Below are 21939 nucleotides of genomic sequence, written 5' to 3'. Positions count from 1 at the left end.
GAAAACAGGAAAATAGGGGAATTTTCACTTCAGATTCAGGAGCCTCAGGAAGAATGGGGTATAGGTGTGATTCCTCACACAAGGCGCCAACCTGGGGCTAAGTCGTCTTTAACATTCCCAGCTTCCGGGTTTTCTCCCCGCCTGCTTCCAGCACGTGGAAGCGCTCAGCCAATCGGCTCACAGCATCTGTAGTTATGACAACGGGGCTTACTCAGCAACTTGGATTACCTTTTGCAAAACTTGAAACTGATATGCACCAAATGGCTAAACCAGTAGCCTGCTCCACAGCGCCATCTGCAGGAACCCTCTGACTCGCCGCAGCAGAGCCATTAGGAAAGGCTGGAAGCCTCATTGTGCCGTCTCAGCTCTGCCAGAAGGGTTGCCAGGAGTTCTGGAGAAGGTCACTAACTCTTCCAGGATTCCCATGCCCGGACTTAGCTCAAGGAGCAGCCGAGTCCCCTGGCTTGGAATCAGAGCCGGGGCTTTTGTACCTGGGATCCTGCATATTTCTGGGTTGAGCAACAATGCGTCCAATATTGAAGAAGAGACCTGGAGAAGTTGGCTGTCAGTTCCCAGGAAAGTTCTCGGCAAAGAGCTGCAATTTGAAAAGTGGAGGACACAGACAGACGAGAAGAGATGTGAGGCAGGTGGGCCTGAAGACCCAAGTCCTCAGCAAGCCTCCTCCCGACCTGTCTAAAGCTTCAAAGAGTAATGCTGGCCATCTTTCCCCGGCACATAGTCAGGGTCTGGCAGAAACCCTGGTCAAATACACTGGAAAGCAAAAGAGAGGAGCCAGGCTAGGGGAGCCCCAGAAAGCCGAGGAGAAAAGGTGCAGTCGGGTGACGTTCAGCTTGACACCCTCAGACTTTGGTAAGTGAGGGTACTTTTCATAAAGATACAGAGTGTCTGGGGGACCTGGTTAGATGGCACTGGAACCAGGGGACACCTACAACCCTGTAAACTATTGGAGTGGGATGTTTTCAGAGCAGCTAGATGCATGGCTGTGCTGGAACGGGGGTCCTCAGCGCAGAGTGAGTGGGAGAAAGTGGCTGTCCAGTGGAATGCGTTGATGCTTCAGAGTGAGCAGGACAACAGGAGCCCAGGATGGTGGCCAGAAAGGGAGGCAGCAGCTGAGAGATGTGAGCCATTAAAGAAGGAGTGTGTTTTCTGAGACCAGTTAGGACCCTCAGGCAGGTGCTCCCAGGAAACACATTTGGGTCAGTGAACAGAGTCTTTTCCAGCATTCGGGGTCCATGGTGAAGTTTTTTGTGTCCCTGGGAATGTACAAACAGAAGCAAAGCCAGTCAGTGACAGCCATTGACGTCAGAGAGCACACTTGACCTGGGCAGGAGCTGGAACTCAGTGCTTTTCCTTCCCGATCTTGACAAAATGGCAGCCTCACCCTGTCACTGCAGGGACCACCTCCTGTGGGTGGAAGAGCACTAGGAAGAAGTGCCATGAAGAATGGGCAGTGAGCGTCTGGGCTGGTGCCTGTCCTCTTAGTGGTTGTTCTAGTGCAGGAGAGGCACAGCTCGTAAGGCAGCTCTTAGAAAAGAAAGCATTTAGTGGGGGCTGGCTAACTGTTTCAGAGGCTTAGTCCGTTATCATCATGGTAAGGGCGCATGGCGGCCGGCAGCCAAGATGCTGGAAAAGTAGCTGAGAGCCATACCCTGATGGACGAGCAGAGAGACTAAACCTAGTGTGGGCTTTTAAAACCTCAATGCCACCCAGCGGTGGTGGCACACGCCTTTAATCCCAGCACTCAGGAGGCAGAGGCAGGCGGATCTCTGTGAGTCTGGGGCCAGCCTGATCAACAGAGCTCCAGGACAGCCAGGGCCACACAAAGAAACCCTTTCTCAAAAGAAAACAAAAACCTCAAAGCCCACCTCCAACAAGACCACACCTCCCAGTCCTTTCAAACAGTTCCATTCCCTGGTGACGAGCCTATGGGGGCCATCCTTAATTAAACCACCACACCCATACTGTGAACCACAGGGCGGGAAGCCTCAAGGAACACTACGCCCTTTGAGGAACACAGCAACTTGATAAATGGAACCCAGGGGCCAGGCAAGGAGCAAGGAGACATGGCTTAGCAGAAAGGAGTAGTGTAGACAAGGGGATAATGCGGATGGGAAATCATAAGGGGGAAGAGGGGCGAAAGCTTTAGACCATGGCAGGAGGGGTGTTAACTCCAAGAGCACTCTAAAGCCAGCCTTGGTGAGGAAAGCCTGCCATCCCAGCATCTGGGAAAGTGGGGCATCCTGGCCTACCTGGTGAGACCCTGGCCCAAATGATGCTGTGGTGAGACTAAATGCGGGGGCTGGAGGGAACCCAAGGGAGTGGGAAAGAAGAGCTGAGGAGACTGAAAAGCAAGTTAGAGATAATGAGGTGAAGGAGTTGGGGCAGGGTTGGGGCACATGTGTGTGAGCTGGGCTGCCTGTGCCGTGAGCCAGTCAGATCTGGTGATACCAATACAGGCAAGGGGGCAGTGAGATTGCTCTGTATCCAATCCCTAGCACTGGGTTGTGGGGGATGGGGGTGGCATAAACCATTTAGAAATGAAAGTCTTGAGATATGAGGATCAAGTGACAGCTGGGTAACAGGAACTCGCTAAGAGCTTGACTCTGGGGCCTGAGAGACGGTGCAGTGGTCAAGAGCACTTGCTCTTGCAGAGGACCCCGAGTTCGGTTCCCAGCACCCACATGGAGGTTCACAACCAGTTATAATTCCAGTTCCAGGGATCTCAACACCTTCTTCTGGCCTCTGTTGGCCCTGCACTCCTGCGGTACACACATATATGTTCACACAAAACATTCATACCCAGAAATTGAAAAGAAATCCTGAAACAAAAGAACTTGTCTGTCAGGCTAATTGAGCTCTGTTAGTAATCAACCCTGGGGACTTGGGGTCTCTGTGGGCTTTAGTGTCTCTACCTGAAAAATGTGGCCAGTCTTAGCGCCAACCCCATGTCTACATCTGTCATCCAGGAACTGTTTACTAAGTTCCCTTTACAGGTAAGCCTGTGGCGGAGCCAAGACTCCAGCAGAGGATAGTGCAGACACGGACAAGGTCATGGTCTTTGTGGAGCTGTTTACTAGAAAAACAACAAGGCGTTTGCACCAGGATTCTCAAACAGGAAGGCCCCCCTCAAGCAGTTATGAAATGAACTGAGCTGAGAGGAAATGTAGGGAGGCACTGCAAGCTGAGGAGGCCAGGCTCCTAAGTAGAGTGTCCAGCAGGGTGAGGGCCACCAGTGTGCAGCTCTGAGTGCTTGCAATGGTGTCTTGATTACTGCTCTATTGCCATGGTTAAACATCATGACCAAGAGCAACTTGAGAAGTTATAGCTTATAGATCATCACTCCGGGAAGTCAGGGCAGGAGCTGATGCAGAGGCCATGGAGGGGTAATGCTTACTGTCTTGCTCCTTACAGCTTGCTCAGCCTGCTTTCTTATGGAACCCAGGACCACCAGCCCAGAGATAGCACCACCCACAGTGAACTGGGGCCCTCCCATGTCAATCATCAACCAAGAAAACACACCACAGACTTCCCCACAGGCCAGGTTCTAGAAAAGTGTACGGCAGAAGGCAGGTTCGTGAGACAGTTCTGACAGTCCGTTCTTGGAAAGAAGATGACTCGGCCCCTGGATGTAACCGTCTCCATTAACCACAGCGAAGGGGCTGCTATAGCTTTTATGCATATGGGTGTTTTGTCTGCATGTGTGTCAGAGAACAGTGTGTGTGCAGTGCTCTTAGGGGCCAAAGAAGGGTGGCGGACCCTCTGGAACTGGAGTTACAGATGGTTGTGTGCTACCATGTAGGTGCTGGGAACTGAACCTGATCCTCTGGAAGAGTGGCCAGTGCTTTTAACCACTGAGCCATCTCTCCAACTTCCTAATTTTTTTTTCACACTTATTTATTTCAACAGGCATAGGACAGCTTGGGCCATGGTGCAGGTGTGGTCAAAGGACAATTTGTGGGAGTCTGTGTTCTTCTACCATGTGGGTTCCAGAGATTGAACACAGGCTGTCCACCTTGGCAGCCAGCGCCTTTATCCACTGAGCAATCTCACCTACCCACCTGCCATGACATTACAAGTTAGGGGTTTAGGGATGTGGAGCAGTGGCTCAGCACTTCTTCAGCAAGCATTAGGCCCGGGGTTCAAGTCTTAGCACCATGAAGACGAGAACTTGTATGTAGTGAACAAAGATGTGTGTATGTAAGTGTGCATAGTAGATACATAGATAGCAGCACACTTATGTACAAATCAACTCTAATAAACACCTCCATCGCCTAATAAATTAGGTATCCATTATCCCCATCTTACAGAAGAAAGTGAGCCGCAGACTGAGCAGAAAGCCGGCCAGCTGCACTTAGACCCAAGCTCTCTGAATCAGATCTTTTGCTCCCACCAGAGGGCGCTGTGGTGCCTAGGCTGGTCAGACCAGTTCCAAGTCTTCTGAGCTCAAGCAGAGTATAGTAAGAGTCGGAGACAGTGAGAAGTCTTTGTTCCATCTGTTGGCATGCAGGTCACATTAGCTAACACTCTGTTTTCTTCACCATAGTGACGCAGTGATAGAGCCAGGCAGGGACCAGACACCCTGACACACAGCCAGCACCTACCACAGTTTCCCTTTCCCTGGCTCCTGTGAGTCCACTTCCTAAAAGGAACTCACCTGCAACCCTCTTCTCCCACGGGGCCTTCCCGTCTTACACCTCCATAGGTGAGGACATCTATGAAACTAGCCGCCATCCTGTCTTCAATCCTGAGCTGGTCATTGCCCACTGCTTCAGGCAGTTGAAAGAGAAAGACTTCCACCTGCCACAGAGCCGCAGGCGGATCATCATTGTTCCTGGGACCAAGGACCAGGTGCCAGCCCATGCCACAAGGCCTCCTCAAGCTCCCCCTCCACCTATACCTAGCTTCAAAGCTCTGGATATTGAAGACATCCAAGAGCCACCTGTGGACAGAAAGGTCTGGTTGAGCCAGAGGGCAAGGCTCCGGAGGCAGCTGGAGTCGTTTGGCGATGTCAAGACATGGCTGGAGAATAAGCCCAGCATCACACCGTCAGAGGCCAAGGTTCTGCTCATGATCCGCCATGAGCAAAAAGCCTCCAAAGATACCTTCATTTCAATCAGGAGACCCAAGGTAAGAAGCCCCGATGGCCAGAAGATGCTGAGGCTTTGGGAGTCTGTTGTCATTTTGCTTCCTTTTATTAGACAGGACGAGGTGCTTTGCCCCTTTTCTTCAAAGGAGCAAAAGCAAGTCCCCAAAGGAAAGTGTATGAGTTCCCTGTCGCTGCACAGCCAATACCCCAGTGGGACTTAAAGAAATACTATTATTGCAGACAGCGATGTCTGTCACTCTGGAATCTCAGTACAATCGAGCTGGGAGGCTTTGTCTCTATATCATGAGACTGTGGACCTGAAGACAGCTTCAGACTTGACCAGTCCAGGAAGACGGACTGCCTTCTAAGCTCGTTCAAAGGGCTATTGTGCAGAGGCTTCACTGCCTCCCTTAGGGACCTCCCAGAGGCTGCAGACAAGCCCTCACAATAAGAAGGCTGGCTGCCCCCAGAGTGAGCCTTCCGGGATAGAGAGCCAGGGAGGCGTAGTGCCTTAGGCCCTGGTCTTGACATTGCACTGTGTCAGAATGAGCTGCTGAGGACCGCCTGCACCATGGGATGGGAAAGGGATTCTGTCTGAGAACACATGAAGGGTTTTATAAGCACCCCAGCTAGGGCACACTGGCAGTCAATCTTGACCTGTCTGCTGGAGAGGCCGTACTAACCAGTCCTTGTGGGCTAGTTTGAGGACACAACTGAGGTTAGGGTGGAGAGGGCCACCTTGCTGATGTCATTACCTGTAGGAGGAAGGGTCCCTTGTCCTTCCTAGCCACCTGGCTAGCTTAGACCTGAAATAATAACCACACAGAAACTGTATTTATTAAATCACTCAGAGTCACTTGTACTCTGAGAAGCGAGGTTCAGTCGCCCATCCTCAATAGGTCAATTAAAGCATCCTGATTAATGATAAAAAAAACATCATAATGAGGAGGGCTGGAGAGATGGCTCAGTGGTTAAGAACATTGTCTGCTCTTCCAAAGGTCCTGAGTTCAATTCCCGGCAACCACATGGTGGCTCACAACCATCTGTAATGAGGTCTGTTGCCCTCTTCTGACCTGCAGACATACAGACAGAATATTATTGTATACATAATAAATAAATATTTAAAAAAAGAACATCATAATGATAAAGAACATGATAAAGGAGATTTATTCAATGTAGCCACACTGAAAACAAGGACAAAGACATAGCACATCCTCCCCTTCTGTCCCTCTTTGGGTTGTGAAGTGAGATTAACTAGAGGGCTAGGAATATGTACATCTAAGCAGTCCCATATCTGCCTCACTTTTCCCTCTTTCAGGGCAAAGTTCCCAAACCTGTTCATCAGCCTATACCCCAGCTGCGACTGCCCAAGCCCTCTATCCTGGCGGACTTGTACGCCTACCTGAGGACCCGAAAGATCAAGATCCTGGAGGTATTTAGCAAGGTGGAGCGGGGTGAGAACCAGCGCATCTCCAGGGAGGAATTTATCATGGCTCTAAAGGCAGTAAGTATGAACTTCTCAGCGGGGCCTGGGGTGTGTCCTCCCTCCGTGAGGCTCTAGGGTCCTGAGGGGCAAACACAGGGCTCCACACGACCAGCCTTATACTTGCAGAGCCACACTGGGAGACATGGCACAATCACAGTCAGATTACAGCCTTAAAACCACCTCTGCACCAGGCTAACGGGAGAGATGGCTCTTGTGGAGGACCAGGGTTCCATTTCCAGCACCCACACAGCAGCTCACAATCACCTTAACCCCACTTCCTGAGGATCTGATGCCCTCTTCTGACTTCCACGTGAACTGCATGCACGTGGCACACAAATATACACACAAGCACACAGAAGACAAACAACAAAACCCTCTGTGATGCTCCGGGGTGCAGCTCAGTGGTAGAGCCTGCGTTCAGCATGTACATGGCCCTGTCATGGTACCACTAGTGACAAGCAAAAGCCAATACCGTACCTGGTGATAGAGAGATGGCTCAGCGGAGTGCAATTCCCAACACCCACATCAGGGGGCCCACGGGTATGCCCCAAGGCTACCTTAATCTAAATAACCCCTCACAAGTGTGCCTGAAGGTTTGTCTCCTAGACAATCCCACATCCTGTCACACTGACATTCGATATTAACCATCCTGCCACATGTGGTAAGTGGCTCCTCGACTGGACCAGTTAGGGTAGAGATTTCTGTCATCTTTGAAAGTTCTGTTAGTGTAATGCAGGATCTGGGCCCGTGCGTTAACTCCAGCCTGCCTCTTTGGAAAAACAAAACTACACTTCTGTTGAGCACAGTCCACCCTCATTCATCTGTGCACAGCTATGGATACTTTCAGGTTACAATGGCAGAGGCCCTGTGACTCACAAAGCCTAAAACACGTCTAGATTCTTCTAGAAAAAGCTTGCCAGCTTAGATGAATTAAACGTGTATCTTCAAATCAAGATGCGCTGTTGATGTACGTTTATGCTGGGGAGTTAACCCCCCTAAGCCTCTCAGGATTCAGAAGGATCACTGTATCGGGTGAGAGCTGACTAATAGGATCTGAGTGGAAGTGAAATAAACCAGCCCACGGAGGTCTTTTCAGCATGTCCCACTTATTCTTGTTATGCTCTCTCCGATGCTCTCTTGATGTTTCCCTCTCGATGTTCCTCCTCGATGTGGTTCCCTTTCCACAGGGTTTCCAGTTGTTATATCCACATAGACAGCCATTTTCTGGTAAATAACAATGATACCAAGCACGCATCCTGTTAGAGCTAACAGGATGGATAAAAGACTGACAAGGTAGGCACCTTATGTCTCAGGAGGGGCGTGGTTGTGAAGCTCCCCGGCAGATACCAGGAGGATAAGGATGGAGTTTAGCCCTGGGGTGCTGTATCCACTGGCACCCAGGTGAGAAGGAATTTTTTTCCTCTGGGGCTGGTTAGCGCCCCAAACTTTTTTCCTGTATATTTTAGGGGTAAAAGTACAAACAGTTAATTTCCTAGACTAAGACCTTATGTCAAGGGGGCTGGAGCAATGGCTCAGAGGTTAAGAGCTCTCACTGACTGTTCTTCCAGAGGTCCTGAGTTCAATTCCCAGCAACCACATGGAGGCTCACAGCCATCTGTAATGAGATCTGCTGCCCTCTTCTGGAGAGTGCAGGTACACATGCAGGCAGAACACTGTATACATAATAAATAAATAAATCTTTAAAAAAAAGACTTTATGTCAAATGAAAGCTGAATAAGTACAGTATATTAATAGAGTGTTAAGGGGGAGCAGAGACCAGTAGGCAATACTCTCCTGAGTTGGCTGCCAGAGAATTTAGAGCCACTCAGACCTGTTTATCAGTAAGAGCAGACATACCGTCTCTCTGCTCAGGGCTCCTTTCTTGTCAGTGAGTCCTGTCAATAAGGATAATTGTGGGGGACCAGCTTTATGTAGATTTGGCTACAAACAAAGGTTTGCCTGAGTTAATGCTTTCACGCCAGGGCCCCACAGTGTGGGGTAAGGTATACAGTTGCCAGTACAGGAAAAGTCCAGTTTAAAGAATGATTTAAATACTGCTGGGATATTTTGGGATGAATCCCACTATGGAAGGGAGAAATGTCATGCTTTCACAAGATTTTTACAGAACTGACAGTGACTATCCAAAAGACAAGTGTTCCCGAAGCTCTGCAAATCGGGTTCCCCATAAGTGGTACACTTGCGGGTTTGTCGGTGAATCTGTCAGCTGTACATTTACTGTATAATACTGTGGCTCACATCAATGCCCTTAAAAAGCAGACATTGTGCCGGGCGCTGGTGGTGCACGCCTTTAATCCCAGCACTCGGGAGGCAGAGGCAGGCGGATCTTTGTGAGTTCGAGACCAGCCTGGTCTACAAGAGCTAGTTCCAGGACAGGCTCCAAAGCCACAGAGAAACCCTGTCTCGAAAAACCAAAAAAAAAAAAAAAAAAAGCAGACATTGTTACATTTTATTTTGTATTACTTTTGTTTGTTTGTTTTTGAGACAGGGTTTCTCTGTAGCCTTGGAGACTGTCCCAGAACTCACTCTGTAGACCAGGCTGGCCTTGAACTCACAGAGAGATCCACCTGCCTCTGCCTTCTGAGTGCTGGGATTAAAGGCGTGCGCCACCATCGCCCAGCACCTATATCTTTTTAATTGATTTATTCACATGTATTTCCTGCCTATGAACTTCTGCCTAATTCACACCATATGGCTGCAGTGACCTCAGAGGCCAGAAGAGGGCATCAGATCCCCTAGAACTGGAGTTACAGATGGTTGTGAGCCACCACATAGGAGCTAGGAACGGAACTGAGGTCCTCTGCAAGAGCAGTGAGCCCTCTTAACTGCTGCCAACTCTCCTACCCTCTTTTAAATTTTATTCATTTATTTATTTGTTTGCTTGTTTGGGGTTTTTCTGTGTAACAGCCCTGGCTGTCCTGGAATTCACTCTGTAGACCAGGCTGGCCTCTTCTTAACTCACAGAGATTCATCTGCCTCTGCCTCCCAAGTACCGGTATTAAAGGTGTTTGCTACCACTGGCCAGATCCCATTTTTTTCTTTTTTCTTTTTTTTAATTTATTTATTATATATATACTCACCAGGAGATGGTGCCAGATCTCTTTACAGATGGTTGTGAGCCACCATGTGGTTGCTGGGAATTGAACTCAGGACCTCTGGAAGAGCAGCCAGTGCTCTTAACCTCTGAGCCATCTCTCCAGCCCCTCCCCCCATTTTTTTCTTATTTTTGATTATGTGTATGTGTGCGCCTGTGTGAGAACATGTGCACATGTGTGTTGGAGCCTGCAGAAGCCAAAAGAGGGCATCAGGTCCTTGGAGCTGAAGTTACAGATGTCTGTGAACAGCCAGCCAGATGTGGGTATTAGGAGCCAAAGTCAAGTCCTCTGCAAGAGAAGCACCCATTCTTACCTGCTGAGCTATTTCTCTAGGTCTTCTTTGGTCTCTCCAGCTGGGGCGTGAACTCGGCACCTTGCATATCCTAGCAAGCTTGCTACTACTGAACAATATCCTGACTTACTGTTTCAATTAACCAATGTTCAAACATTTTTATGAAATATAATTATATGAACATCCAAAACATTTTTTTAAAAGTAAATGTCTTCAACTACCAAAACAAAAAAAATCAGTATAATATTAAATCCTGGGCTGGGAGAGATGGCTTAGCAGTTAAGACCATTTACTGCTCTTTCAAAGGACCGAGGTTTGGTTTCCAACAGCCACACAACAGCTCACAATCCCCTGCAACTCCAGTTCCAGGTATCTGATACCCTTGTTGAACCTCTTTGGACACTGGGCATGCATATGGTGCACTTACATACATACAGGCAAAATACTCTATACATAAAATTTTTTTCAAGACAAGGTTTCTCTGTGTAGCCCTGGCTGTTCTGGAACTCACTGGAGCCCAGGCTGGCCTTGAACTCACAGAGATCTTTCTGTCTCTGTCTCCCAAATGCTGGGATTAAATGTATGAGCCATCACACCTGGCTAATCTTTTTAAAATGTTTAAATATGAAGTCCTTTAGCACTAGGACAGTTCTGAGCTGGACCAAGGACAGTTCAACAATGACTAACTATTGTCTAAAGAGAATAACGAGACAAAATTATACTCACAATTATGTTTCCTTTCAAACTTTTCTTTCTAAACCTTTGGTGTTTCTGGTAGGCACTGCATACCTCCAGGGTTGTCTATTGTCCTTTGTATTAGTCAGGGTTCTCTAGAGAAACAGAACTGAGCAATATATACATATGTACGGTATCTGTTAGAGCAGCTTACAGGTTATAGTCCAGCTATTCCAACAGTCTCCCGATGGAAGGTCCAAGAATCCAGTGGTTGTTCAGTCCGCAAGGCTGGGCATCTCAGCTGGTCTTCGGTATATGCCAAAATTCCAAAGAAAGAAGTAGCCTCTAAAGTCAGTGAAGGAATAGACCTACCAGTGAGAGCAAGGGAAAGCAGGCAGAGAGAGAGCAAGCTTCCTTCTTCCACGTCCTTTATATAGGCTGTCAGGGAAGGTGTGGCCCAGATTAAAGGTGGATCTTCCTACCTCAAAAGGTCTGGATTAGTTGTGTATCCTCCCACGTCAAATGATTCAATTAATAAAAATCCCTCACAGGTGTACCCAGTTGAGTTGGGGTAAACTCAAGTTAATTCCAGATGTAGTCAAGTTGACAACAAGAATAACCATCACATCCTCAAAAGAAAAAGATGTATAGGTCTCTGATACTTCGGTCGGGGCAGGCATACTTGTTCCCCATGGAGAAAGATGGGTGTATGACTTTTATCCTATCTAGTATGTTAATCAACTGAAAAAGACTTAGTAAAAATGGAGGCCTATCTGGCCTAGGTGTTAAAGGAGGGATAGGAGTTTTTGAGGCAGAAGGAGGGAGCTGCGTGGGCAAAACCAGGACATGATAAATTGCAGAGTACACTTGAGGATCTGGCAAGGTTCTGCGCTCCTGTGGCAGCAAGGAGTTGGAGGTTGAGCCGGTTGGCCAAGCCTGTTGGTAAGGGTGAGGTGGGCCTCAGTACACTCTTGTGCCTCCACAGATTGGAGTTCCTCTGAAGAACCAGGAGCTGGAGGACATCGTCATCTACCTCGGCACTCTCGGGAAGCAGAACGCCATCACCATCGATGCCTTGGCCAGCACCTACAAGCAGTGGTCACTGTCCCAGCAGAAAAGTACCATGCCCACTGCCAGGGAGTGTGCGTGTCCTCTCTGCCCTCAGAGTCAGGCTGGCTCTCCCCAGCATTTACATCCTCAAGTGGCACCTCCTCCTCTGGCTTGCCATAGGTTTGCCAAGCTTTGTCAATGAGGAAGCAGACATTTTCTCAAGGGCCCAGCCTCTGTCCTTAGAGGGACATGAATGATTGATTTAAAACAAACAGGATTGGGAATGCAGGGCAGTTGGCAGAGTGCTTGTCTAGCGTGTTCAAAGCCCTGGATGCCATCCCCAGCACTGCATACACCAAGCATGGTGGCACACATCCACAATTCTAGCAGTCGGGTAGAGTGGGAGAATCAGAAGTTCAAGGTCATCCTTGGCTATGTAGAGTGTTTGAGGTTAGTGTGCGATGCAGGAGACCTTATCTGAGAAAGTAAAGGAACAAAAAGGGAAAGGTTAACTAAAATGTGTTGCTTGGAAACTGAACGAAGACATTTGGAGTTAGCTGGTGTGGGCTTTCTGTCATCACGGATGTTGTAAGCAGGGAGGCTGTGATCGTTCCGTTCACCCTCACGTGCTTGTGGGCTACATCTGTCCAAAAGCAGCAAGAGACAAACGAGAAAGGACTCTCTAATATGTGGGCCACGAATTTACAACACATGCCTGTATCTTTTTGCTCATTTTGTGACACAGTCTCTCTACACAGCTCTGACTGGCCTGGAACTCACTCTGTAGATCAGGCTGGCCTCGAACTCACAGAGATCTGCCTGCCTCTGCCTCCCAAATGCCGGGATACAGGTATATGCCACCATGCCTAGTTTTTATGTGGTGCTGGTGCTAAACTCAGAGACTAGTGCATTAGGTGAGCACTTTACCAACTAATTGATACCCCTCAGGTCCTCTTCTTTTTTAGTTTATTATTGTTGGACGGAGGCAGGGGAACCACTGGCAGCTGCAACACTCCTTATCCCAGCTTCCAGCTCCTTTCACCCCCCACCCCCACCCCTACAGCTTTGATGGCCCAGGGTCAGCTCCTCCTCTGGGTTGCACTCTTCCACCCCCGCACCTCCCAGTCTTATGAATGCCCAGAGCTGCTGTGATCTCACAGCTAGCTGGAGCCGCTGGAGCACAGCACTCAGCAATAATAGCTGTCTATAGTCAAAGGATGTCAACACACAGATGGCCCCCCCACCATGCTTATAAAAAAATCCCCCTGGGGCTGGAGAGATGGCTCAGTGGTTAAGAGCATTGCCTGCTCTTCCAAAGGTCCCGAGTTCAATTCCCGGCAACCACATGGTGGCTCACAACCATCTGTAATGAGGTCTGGTGCCCTCTTCTGGCCTACAGGCATACATACAGACAGAATATTGTATACATAATAAATAAATAAATAAATAAACAAACAAATAAATATTTTTAAAAAATCCCCCTTATCCTGACTTGGAGGCGGGCAGCATTTATCTGTTGGCTGGTGCTACTTCAGCATAGTCAGTACACATGCTTCTGGAGGGTGGCAGTGGACAAGACAGGTAGACTTAGTGGTCTCTTGGTTTATCTAAAAGAACAAGCCTCTGGGCACCTAGACTCAAAGAAGAGGAGGAACCTGCATTTCCCGGGCACCATATGGACTGGTCACATTTGCACAACACAGTATCCTGCCTGTCTGGAGGTTAAGGTCAATACATTTGGTTTCCATGGCATAAGCAAACGTCCAGAGAGGCTGAACTTCTTGTCTGGAGTCTCAGGAGGAGGTGAGACCAAGATTTCACCTCAGCATGAGGCTGCCACCAGGATGATGGCATGGTGTCCGAATCCTTTCATTGGTCCCCGTTTTAGAAGTATCTTCCAAAAGCTAGGCCCACTTGTGGGAACTGGGAGACTGCAGTGGACTAGTCCAAACCCTGCCGCCATCTGCTGGCACGTGACAAGGTGATGTCCGCAGGGATGGATGCCTGGGAGACAACTGGAGGGAGGGCCAGGATGGTAGTCAGATAAAGCCCCTGAGTGGTAGGTGTCGGTCTGCACCGTCAGTGTCTGCAGAGGGACCCAAGGCTGGCAGAACTGCCCAGGTCAAGGGCCTGAGACGGGTACAGGAAGTGAGTGTGGCATGGGTGAGGGATGACTACAGGACGAGGGATGGCAGCTGAAACAGATTCCAGCAGGTCTTTGTGGTCCAGGGAAATGAGTCTGAGTTCCCTGGGAAGACGGGATCATGAGTTGATCTTGTTTACATTTTTGTTTGCTTTTGTTTTTGGAGACATCTTTTTTCCCCTGTGTCACAGTCTTAGCTGTCCTAGAACTCACTCTGTAGACCAGGCTGGCATTAAACTCACAGAGATCCGCCTGCCTCTGCCTCCCCGGTGCTGAGATTAAAGGCGCGCGCCACCATGCTTGGCTACCATGATATAAGGGTTTGCCGCTTGGTAGGAACAAGGTGGCAAGAATGAGTGAGAAAGGAGCAGGAAGGGGTGTGGGGTAGGCAGATGGGGGACTTCATAGCAGTGGAGGGGACAAATTCGCAGTGCCCTTCAGGTGGGCACCGGCTGGACATATGGGAAGGGGGCAGAAGAGCTTGCTGGCATCTGCTCAATGGCATTAGGCTGAGTTCCACCACTGGGCGCCCTCTTAGTCTTTCCATCTTTTCTTCCAATTCTAGATTTCAGTCTGACTAGGAAGAGAGCATCCCTGAAGCGTTACCCCCCAAAGCGGCAGGCTGTCACAACCCCACAGCCCCCCAAGATGGACCTGCTAAAGGTACCTGAGGTTGATACAAAGATGGAGAGGCGGCCCATGACAGACGAGGACATGGAGGATGTGGGCAAGCGGTACCGAGAGAGGCGGAGGCAAAACAAGGTACCTCTTTAGCACAGGCTTAGGGGGCTGGGCAGGCCAGGATTCAAGACTAGGCACTGACTGAGGTGAGGGTCTCACCTCCCCTCAGCCCCTGTCTGTCATCTGTGCAGTATGCAGCTGGGTGTAATGAAACACCCCTATCATCCCAGCACCCAGGAAGTCTAGTCAAAGGATTATGAGTTTGAGACCAGCCTGGACTACATAGAAGGACCCTGTCTCAAAAAAAAAAAAATCCAAATGAGACACACGCCTTTAATCCTAGTGCTTGGGAGGCAGAGGCAGGCAGATTCTTTGTGAGTTTGAGGCCAGCCCGGTCTACACAGTGAGTTCCAGGCCAGCTAGAGCCACATATTGAGAATCTGTCTTAAAAAAAAAAAAAAAAAGAGAGAGAGAGAGAGAGAGAGAAGGTAAAGGCAGCCAGTGGGTAACACTTCTCAGCCCCTCCACACTGCGAGGTGGCTTCTACCTCAGGATTACACACACACACGTGGCTAGACCTGATTTAGAGTCTCCAGAGACTCAGGCTATTTTTCAACAGGACACTTCTGGGGCTCTACTGCTACTGTGTCTTTTTTACAGCTATTACAGCCACGTGGGCACATCCGGTATGAGGCGGTATTCCCAGGACTCTGGTGCCTAGTGCTCAGAGCCCCTCAGGGGTTACCTCAGAGGGGTAACCTTGACCTTTAAGCTGCTGCCTTTGAACCTGAGCTGCAGCCTCACGGGGAACGGGGGTCTCTCAGACGGAGGCAGAGGAGGTGCTGCTGCCTTGCAGCCAGGATGAAGGTCACAGAGACATCCTCTCCTCTCCTGCAGCTTTGTCTCCCCTCTATCCAATACGTGGAGAGATGCCGCCTGGTTCGTTCTGGGACAAAGTCCTTTGATGATCACTGCCTACCGTCCACCATTTCTGGGGAGATGGAGGAGCTGATTAATATGACCCGCACGGATAACTTCCTGGTCTACCTGCAGTGCTGGGAACTCTGTGAGTCCTACGGTATCTCGCTGACTGAAGACATCCTCATGAGAGGTAGGGGCTTGCTTCGAGGGAGAGCCCGAGGCCTGAGCCATGGCTAATGTAGTGTTGGCCTGACACTGGCTTCCCCATACATGCCAAGCCACTGTGGCCTTTGGTGGGAACACTGGGGAGGAGGAGGGAAGGCAGATGGCCTGACTGCTGGATTCTGAAACACATGGGCTCCTTAGGTGAGATGCAGTTGGGGAGGATTTGGGTTAGGAGCTCTGCCTCCACACGCTTGTACATGCACCCATATGAAATGTAGACACACACACACACACACACACACACACACGCACACACACACGACAAACTCAAAACCATGAGAAAACTGCCATCAAAATAGTTAACAAAGGCCAGGCAGGCGGTGGTGGTGCACGCCTTTAATCCTAGTACTCTGGAGGCAGAAGCAGGTAGATAGATCTCTGAGACTTCAAGGCCAGCCTGGTTTACAGAGCAAGTTCCAGGACGGCCAAAGCTACACAGAGAAACCCTGTCTTGAAAAACCAAGGGAAAAAAAAAGTTAACAAAGTAGTTCTAAGGGCTGGGAATGGAGCTTAGTGGTAGATTGCTTGCTTATGCCCCCCCCCACATACTTGAACACACACATTCATGCAAGCACACTTATGCATAAGTAAGTCTAATTAACCTAGTAAAGTCTGGTTGAATCTTCCTGCCTCCAACCTAGGCTTGCTAAGTAATACCACCCGAATTTGCTGGTACAGACTGGTTTCGCTCCATCCCCTGGTGAGCAGGGTTGTCTAAGGTCCCTTCTGATACTGAACTGGATCATTACAGGGAGCTGTGGGAGGGAAAGTTCGGGGGAACTCTATACCCTATTGTGTTTTGCAATTTCCAATGAGCCCACAAACATCCAAAAATAAAGTGTTGGGCTGGCAAGACAGCCTAGCAGGCAAAGGCCTCTGATGGGAAGTCTCATGACCCAGGTCCAATTCTTGGGACTCATTTAGTGGGAAGAGAGAGCCAGCTCCTCCAGCCCCACAAGTTGTCCTCTCTCTTTCTCTCTCTTTCTCCCTTCTCTCTCTCATAGACACATACACACAGAGAGAATAAATAAGCAAGTGTGTGTAATGTTACAAAGCTGAGAGCCAGTGAGACGGCTCAGCGGGCAAAGGCGCTCGTCGTCAAGTCTCACGACCAAGTGCAGTCCCCAGACTCACAGAAACGGAGAGAGAACGGGCTCCCACACATGCACTTTGCCTCTCTGCTCGCCAAGCCATCTCGATGGCTCAGAAAAAATAATCTTTAAATAGAAGTGTGAACTTTTTTTTTTTTAGTCATTCCCATGTGACCCTAAAGTAGGCAACTTTGGCTAATGGGTCTGCTGTCTTCCTTGCTGCCCACAGCGCTCCTGTATCCAGGAGACAAGATAATTACTCTGAAAGAAGAAGTCCGCCCGATCCGGCAGCCTGGGGGCTACTATATAGACGAGAGGATTGTCCACAGCCTGGCTGGATTTGGGACCCGGGGCCTCCACAAGCTCGGGGCGAAGAAGACAGACAAGCTGAGTCTCAGGCTGACCCTTCAGCTGCAGGGACTAGGACACGGGCACGCATGTGGTGTCATGTAGTGCCAGCGTCTGTGCCCCTCTCTAGTCACTTCTGACTCGCCAGTCCCAAATGTCACCCTTAGTGCATGTCTTAGGACTGCAGGCTACCCTCCTGACCACAGGCTTATTACACTCATAAGGTCAGTGGAAAAGACCGAAAGAGGGTGTTCAGCCTACCCGGTGGCAGAAGCTGAAACTAATTCCTTCCCTGCGCTGCCACCCTGTGGCAGGCACACTCCAACAAGAGATAGGCTTCCCCTGGGGGGGGGGGGGGGGAAGAAAGGCCGTCCTGACCCTTAGACTAGCCTGAGTTCTCTGAAATTAACTTCCTTTGAAGTGAGCCCAAGTCAGGTCCCCCTACACTCCCATCAGAGGTGGACTAAGCAGGGGGCAACTACTGTGGCTAACAAGAGTCGTGCCTGCAGAGGGGAGAACGAGACAGCACCCTGCAGAGGGATGGGGTGGTGTGGCAGAATGCCTGGGCAGGCTCCAGTGCTTCTAGTCAATGGCCAGGCTACTGCACCCTGAGCCCTAGCGTCTCCATGTACAAAGTGGATGAAGACTATCTCACACCACGAGGATCAGACAAGGACCACAGGGTGGCTGATGAGTCACGCTGCACTTCTAGTGGTTTTCTGAGTACTGGGGCAGTCTGCCCACGACAGTTGTGGCCTGCAAGGTGCTGAGCGTGACCCAGGCTGGCAGTAGCTTAGAGAGCCTCTGAGGTGTCCCTTCTAGCCTGTGGCTGACTGTCACCAATTCCTAAGCCTTGAACCCAGGAAGTGGGTGGCTATCCAGGAAAGAGATTTTTGGTTGTGTTTGGCCAGCCACAGGTATAAAAGAGAAAGAGTGGTCCCTCGCTAAAGGGACATTGGCTCTGTCTCACCACTAGGGGGCAGACTGTAAAAGATCCTGAGGCCAGGCACTCGGGGTAGAGAGTATACAAGGCACAGAGTTCAATCCTTTGCATTGGAAGAAAAAAAAAAAAAAAAAAAAACCAGAGATTCTGAGCCATATGTGGGCTTGGGAAGGAATCGGTGATCAGTTAGTAATGCATGCTGGGTAAGGCATGGCGGGTGAGTCTTTACCACGCTTGTCTCACTAAGCTTGGCCTCTGGAAGGGGGAGCGGGAGTTGGGCTTTAGCGTCTACCAGTTGCTGAACATATCAGCTATTTCGGAGGCCTCCCTCCCACAGATGAAGAAGTCAAGGTTTTCCACCCTCCACCAACCTGGCTAAGCCCAATGCCTTGGTATATGGAGACATGGCTAGGGCCTTACCAGAAAACAAAGAAGTTCAGCGCTCCGGTCTGAGACTTAGAAACGCACGCCTTATTGGCCCCCACCTGCTCCCCAAAGCTGACTATTCCTGGAGTTTCTTTTTTTTGTTTTTTGTTTCAAGACAGGGTTTCTCTGTGTAGCTCTGACTGTCCTGGAACTCACTCTGTAGACCAGGCTGGCCTCGAACTCAGAGATCCGTCTGCCTCTTCTTCCCAAGTGCTGGGATTAAAGGTGTCTGTGCCACCACGGCCCAGCTCCTGGAGTTTCTCTCTCCTAATAATGCCTCTCTCTATTCCCCGCTAGGAAAACATCAGAGAAACTCAAGGAAATGCACTTCAAGGAGTTCGAGGAATTTACGGGGTTTGTAGTGGTCCTGTGTGTCTGCTGGGAGGGCAGGGGTGGAGAGGAGAGGCAGCTAGGAGACCTGTGCACATGGGACGAGATCCTAGGACTGTTGCGGGGAGTCAGGCAGGTCTGCGCTGGGGCCTCCTATGAGTGAACTCATCTACGTTGTCACCAACAAGCCTGAGTTGCTCTGGACGTCCCAGTTATAGGAGAGGATACCGACACACAGCCCCACATGTGCAGCTGAACCCAGCGAGGATGCCTCCTGAGGCTAGATTCCAGACATGATATCCAAATGCTTCCCGCCGGGGCTGGGTGTAGCTTAGTTGCTGGGTACCAGAGCATGTGAGGCCCTGGGTTTTAGGCCCAGCACTGCACGGGACAGGTGAGGTGGAGGGAACAGGGAGGGGCAAATCCTCTAGAACAGTGGTTCTCAACTTGTGGGCTATGACCCCTTAGAGGATTGAACGACTCTTTCACAGGGGTCACCTAAGAACACTGGAAAACACAGATACTTACATTATGATTCATAAGAGTAGCAAAATTTTAGTTACAAAGTAGCAACAAAAATAATTTAATGGTTGGGGGGTCACTGCAAGATGAGGGACTGTATTAAAGGGTCGCATCCTTAGGAAGGTTGAGAACCACTGATCTAGCGCAAGAACCGCACACATTAAGTTTGGACTTCAGAAGCAATGACTGGGACCTGAACTTAGCCACTCACTGGATGCGTGACCTTGACTTCCAGACCTCTGGGTCCTCACTGTGAGGAGACCTGAGGTGTGCAGTGCTTTCCACTCTGCAGAGGATGCTCACAGCCCACGTGATCTGCTGAGAAGGAGCCCTGCCTGGTCTCCCTGTCACAGCAACCTTCCCTGTGTCTTCCTTTTCCAGGAAGCTGAAGGCCAAGAGGATCAGTGGTCCCTCATACACCCACCCCAATTACTTCTGGCCTGGTCACCTTGTGGACAAGCTGCGGCTCTACCTGCCCACTGTGGCCAGGGACCAGAGCCAGGCAATCTTCAGCTGTGTGCAACGTACGTGCCATACTTACCCGGCCAAGTACCACTCTAAAGACTGGTGGCCCATGAAGGACTGGGCTTATATGACCCATGCTTATTACGATGCAAACAAGGTGTACTCCATCAACTAGAGTGGCCTGGGGGCTGCTGGGCCAGAAGACGGGCAGCCAGGGGCCCACAGCTGCAGACATGAGAGATCAAAGAGCCATACAAAAGAAACATTCCCAGGGACGGTCTGGAGCTGTGTCCCCTGATGCCAGTGTCCAGTGCCTGGGAGTGTGGGTGTGTCTACCCTGTCATGACCTCTGCCCTTCTGAAATAAACCGGGTTAGAGCTGACCTGTAGCCTAGCTGAACTGATTTTCAACTACAGGGCTGGGAAACTTGAAGGTGTATGCGAGACACAGATTCCCCAGGACACCTCCCACCTCTCATCCTGGGACACCAGTGCCCACAGGGGTGCAACAGACGGAGTGTCCTCCGTAAAATGAGGTAGCAGCAGCTCTCACCTCCCCATGAGATCGAGGCCCCCAAACCCTGTGGGTCTTCAGAAATCAGAGCCATACTCTGGCTCATGGGCCTTCCCTATGATTCACTCGCTAGACTCTCCGCTTTGTGAAATGTATTCTGTAAGCTGCCATCAGCTACGCACTTCCATGTTTCAAGGGCCACTGACTTCAGCAGCCTGTAAGATAAGCAGCCCTTGGAAAGGGCGGGCGAGCCACCGGCACAGGAGAGCTCCAGTCCCACCCAGCTTCTTGCTAGCTGGCCGTCTCAGAAGTAAAGATACTTTACTTCTCTGGGTCTCTGCTCTCCTTTCCAGGCAGCACCTCGGAGTGAGTGGTCAGCATTCCCGCTCTCATCCCGACTTTCTGTCGGGGCCAAACATCCAATCTAGTATCTGTCCCCAACTCCTGTCAAGATCGCCAGTGACATCTGTTCTGTTGTACAATCAAGGTTGTTTTAACTTTTTAAAAAAAGATTTATTCTTGACGGGTGGTGGTGGTACATGCCTTTAATCCCAGCACTCAGGAGGCAGAGGCAGGAAGATCTCTGAGTTCAAGGCCAGCCTGGTCTACAGAATGAGTTCCAGGACAGCCAGGGCTACACAGAGAAACATTTATTCTATGTGCTTGAGTGTTTTGCCTGTATGTATGTGTATGTGCACATGCATGTAGTGCTTACTGAAGAGGGCACTAGATCCCCTGGGATTGGAGTTACACGTTTGTGAGGCAACTTGTAGGCACTGGGAACTGAACCCGTGTCCTCTGCAAGAGCAGCCAGTGCTCTTAACCACTGAGCCATCTCTCCAGCCCTTGGTTTGGTTTTCTATCCTCCTAAAATTAGATTTTTCACACTGATCTGAAAAACAAAAACTAAGCAAAATAGACCAGGAACAATTTTAAAGCAAGGCAGCTGAATGGTTGGAGGCACTTCTCCCAGAATCACTTCCCGTGCATAACAAACGAAGGAAAGACCGGAGTCTCCTCGTACAGCCGTGGCAAGGACGTACGCTGCCGTGGAGGGTTAGCTATCACAGCTTCATTTTAGATATAAAGTTGGCCCTCCCTAGCCCTAGTCCCGCAGGTGCCTTCACAGTTCAACCAACTGAAGAATGAGAATAGCTGAAAGTAAAACTGCATCTGTATTAAGTTCACAGACTCTGTGTGTGTGTGTGTGTGTGTGTGTGTGTGTGTGTGTGTGTCTCAGGATGTACCTCTGGCTGGCCTGGAACTCCCAAGGCGTTGAATTAAAAGAGATCGGCCTGCCTCTGCGTCCCAGGTGCTTCTCTTGTCATTATTTCCTAAGCAATATATCAATCTAGCACTTATTAATCCATTGCCCTAGGGACGTACCACAATGAGAGATCATTTAAAACATATGAAAGATGCGGGCAGGCTCCGTAGCACTTCACAGTCCAGAGGTTTGAGCATTTATATATTCTGAGGTTTTAGGAAGGTTGCTCAACTGGCCCTTGGGGAATCCGTCAAAGTATCTGTTTGCGACCTCCTAGCCACTAGGAGGCGCACTCCAAAGTAAACATATTAAAAACCGATTGAGCTTCCACTTCGGGCGGA

General features: G+C 49.9%; 1 protein-coding gene across 2 annotated transcripts; it reads left to right on the top strand.

Moving 5' to 3' along the window:
• Positions 1-268: 268 nt before the first annotated feature.
• Efcab12 (EF-hand calcium binding domain 12) lies at positions 269-20160 on the top strand. 2 transcript variants are annotated; one of them, XM_050148694.1, is made up of 9 exons: positions 269-870; positions 4724-5148; positions 6426-6611; positions 11659-11815; positions 14432-14628; positions 15445-15658; positions 17014-17170; positions 18799-18855; positions 19735-20160. In XM_050148694.1, the coding sequence occupies exons 1-9, from the start codon at positions 525-527 to the stop codon at positions 19991-19993; spliced, it is 1998 nt and encodes a 665-aa protein (XP_050004651.1). In that variant the 5' UTR covers positions 269-524; the 3' UTR covers positions 19994-20160. The 2 variants fall into 2 exon arrangements, 1 of the variants encoding a protein (XP_050004651.1); XR_007592934.1 differs by having other exon boundaries at positions 15445-15613; positions 17014-18855; positions 19735-19826.
• Positions 20161-21939: the final 1779 nt, after the last annotated feature.

This window comes from Alexandromys fortis, unplaced genomic scaffold (genome assembly GCF_014885135.2).
Source record: "Alexandromys fortis isolate MF-2015 unplaced genomic scaffold, M_Fortis_MF-2015_v1.1 scaffold_59, whole genome shotgun sequence".
In the NCBI taxonomy this organism is placed as follows: Eukaryota; Metazoa; Chordata; class Mammalia; order Rodentia; family Cricetidae; genus Alexandromys; species Alexandromys fortis.
This window is presented reverse-complemented; position numbering and strand designations above follow the sequence as displayed.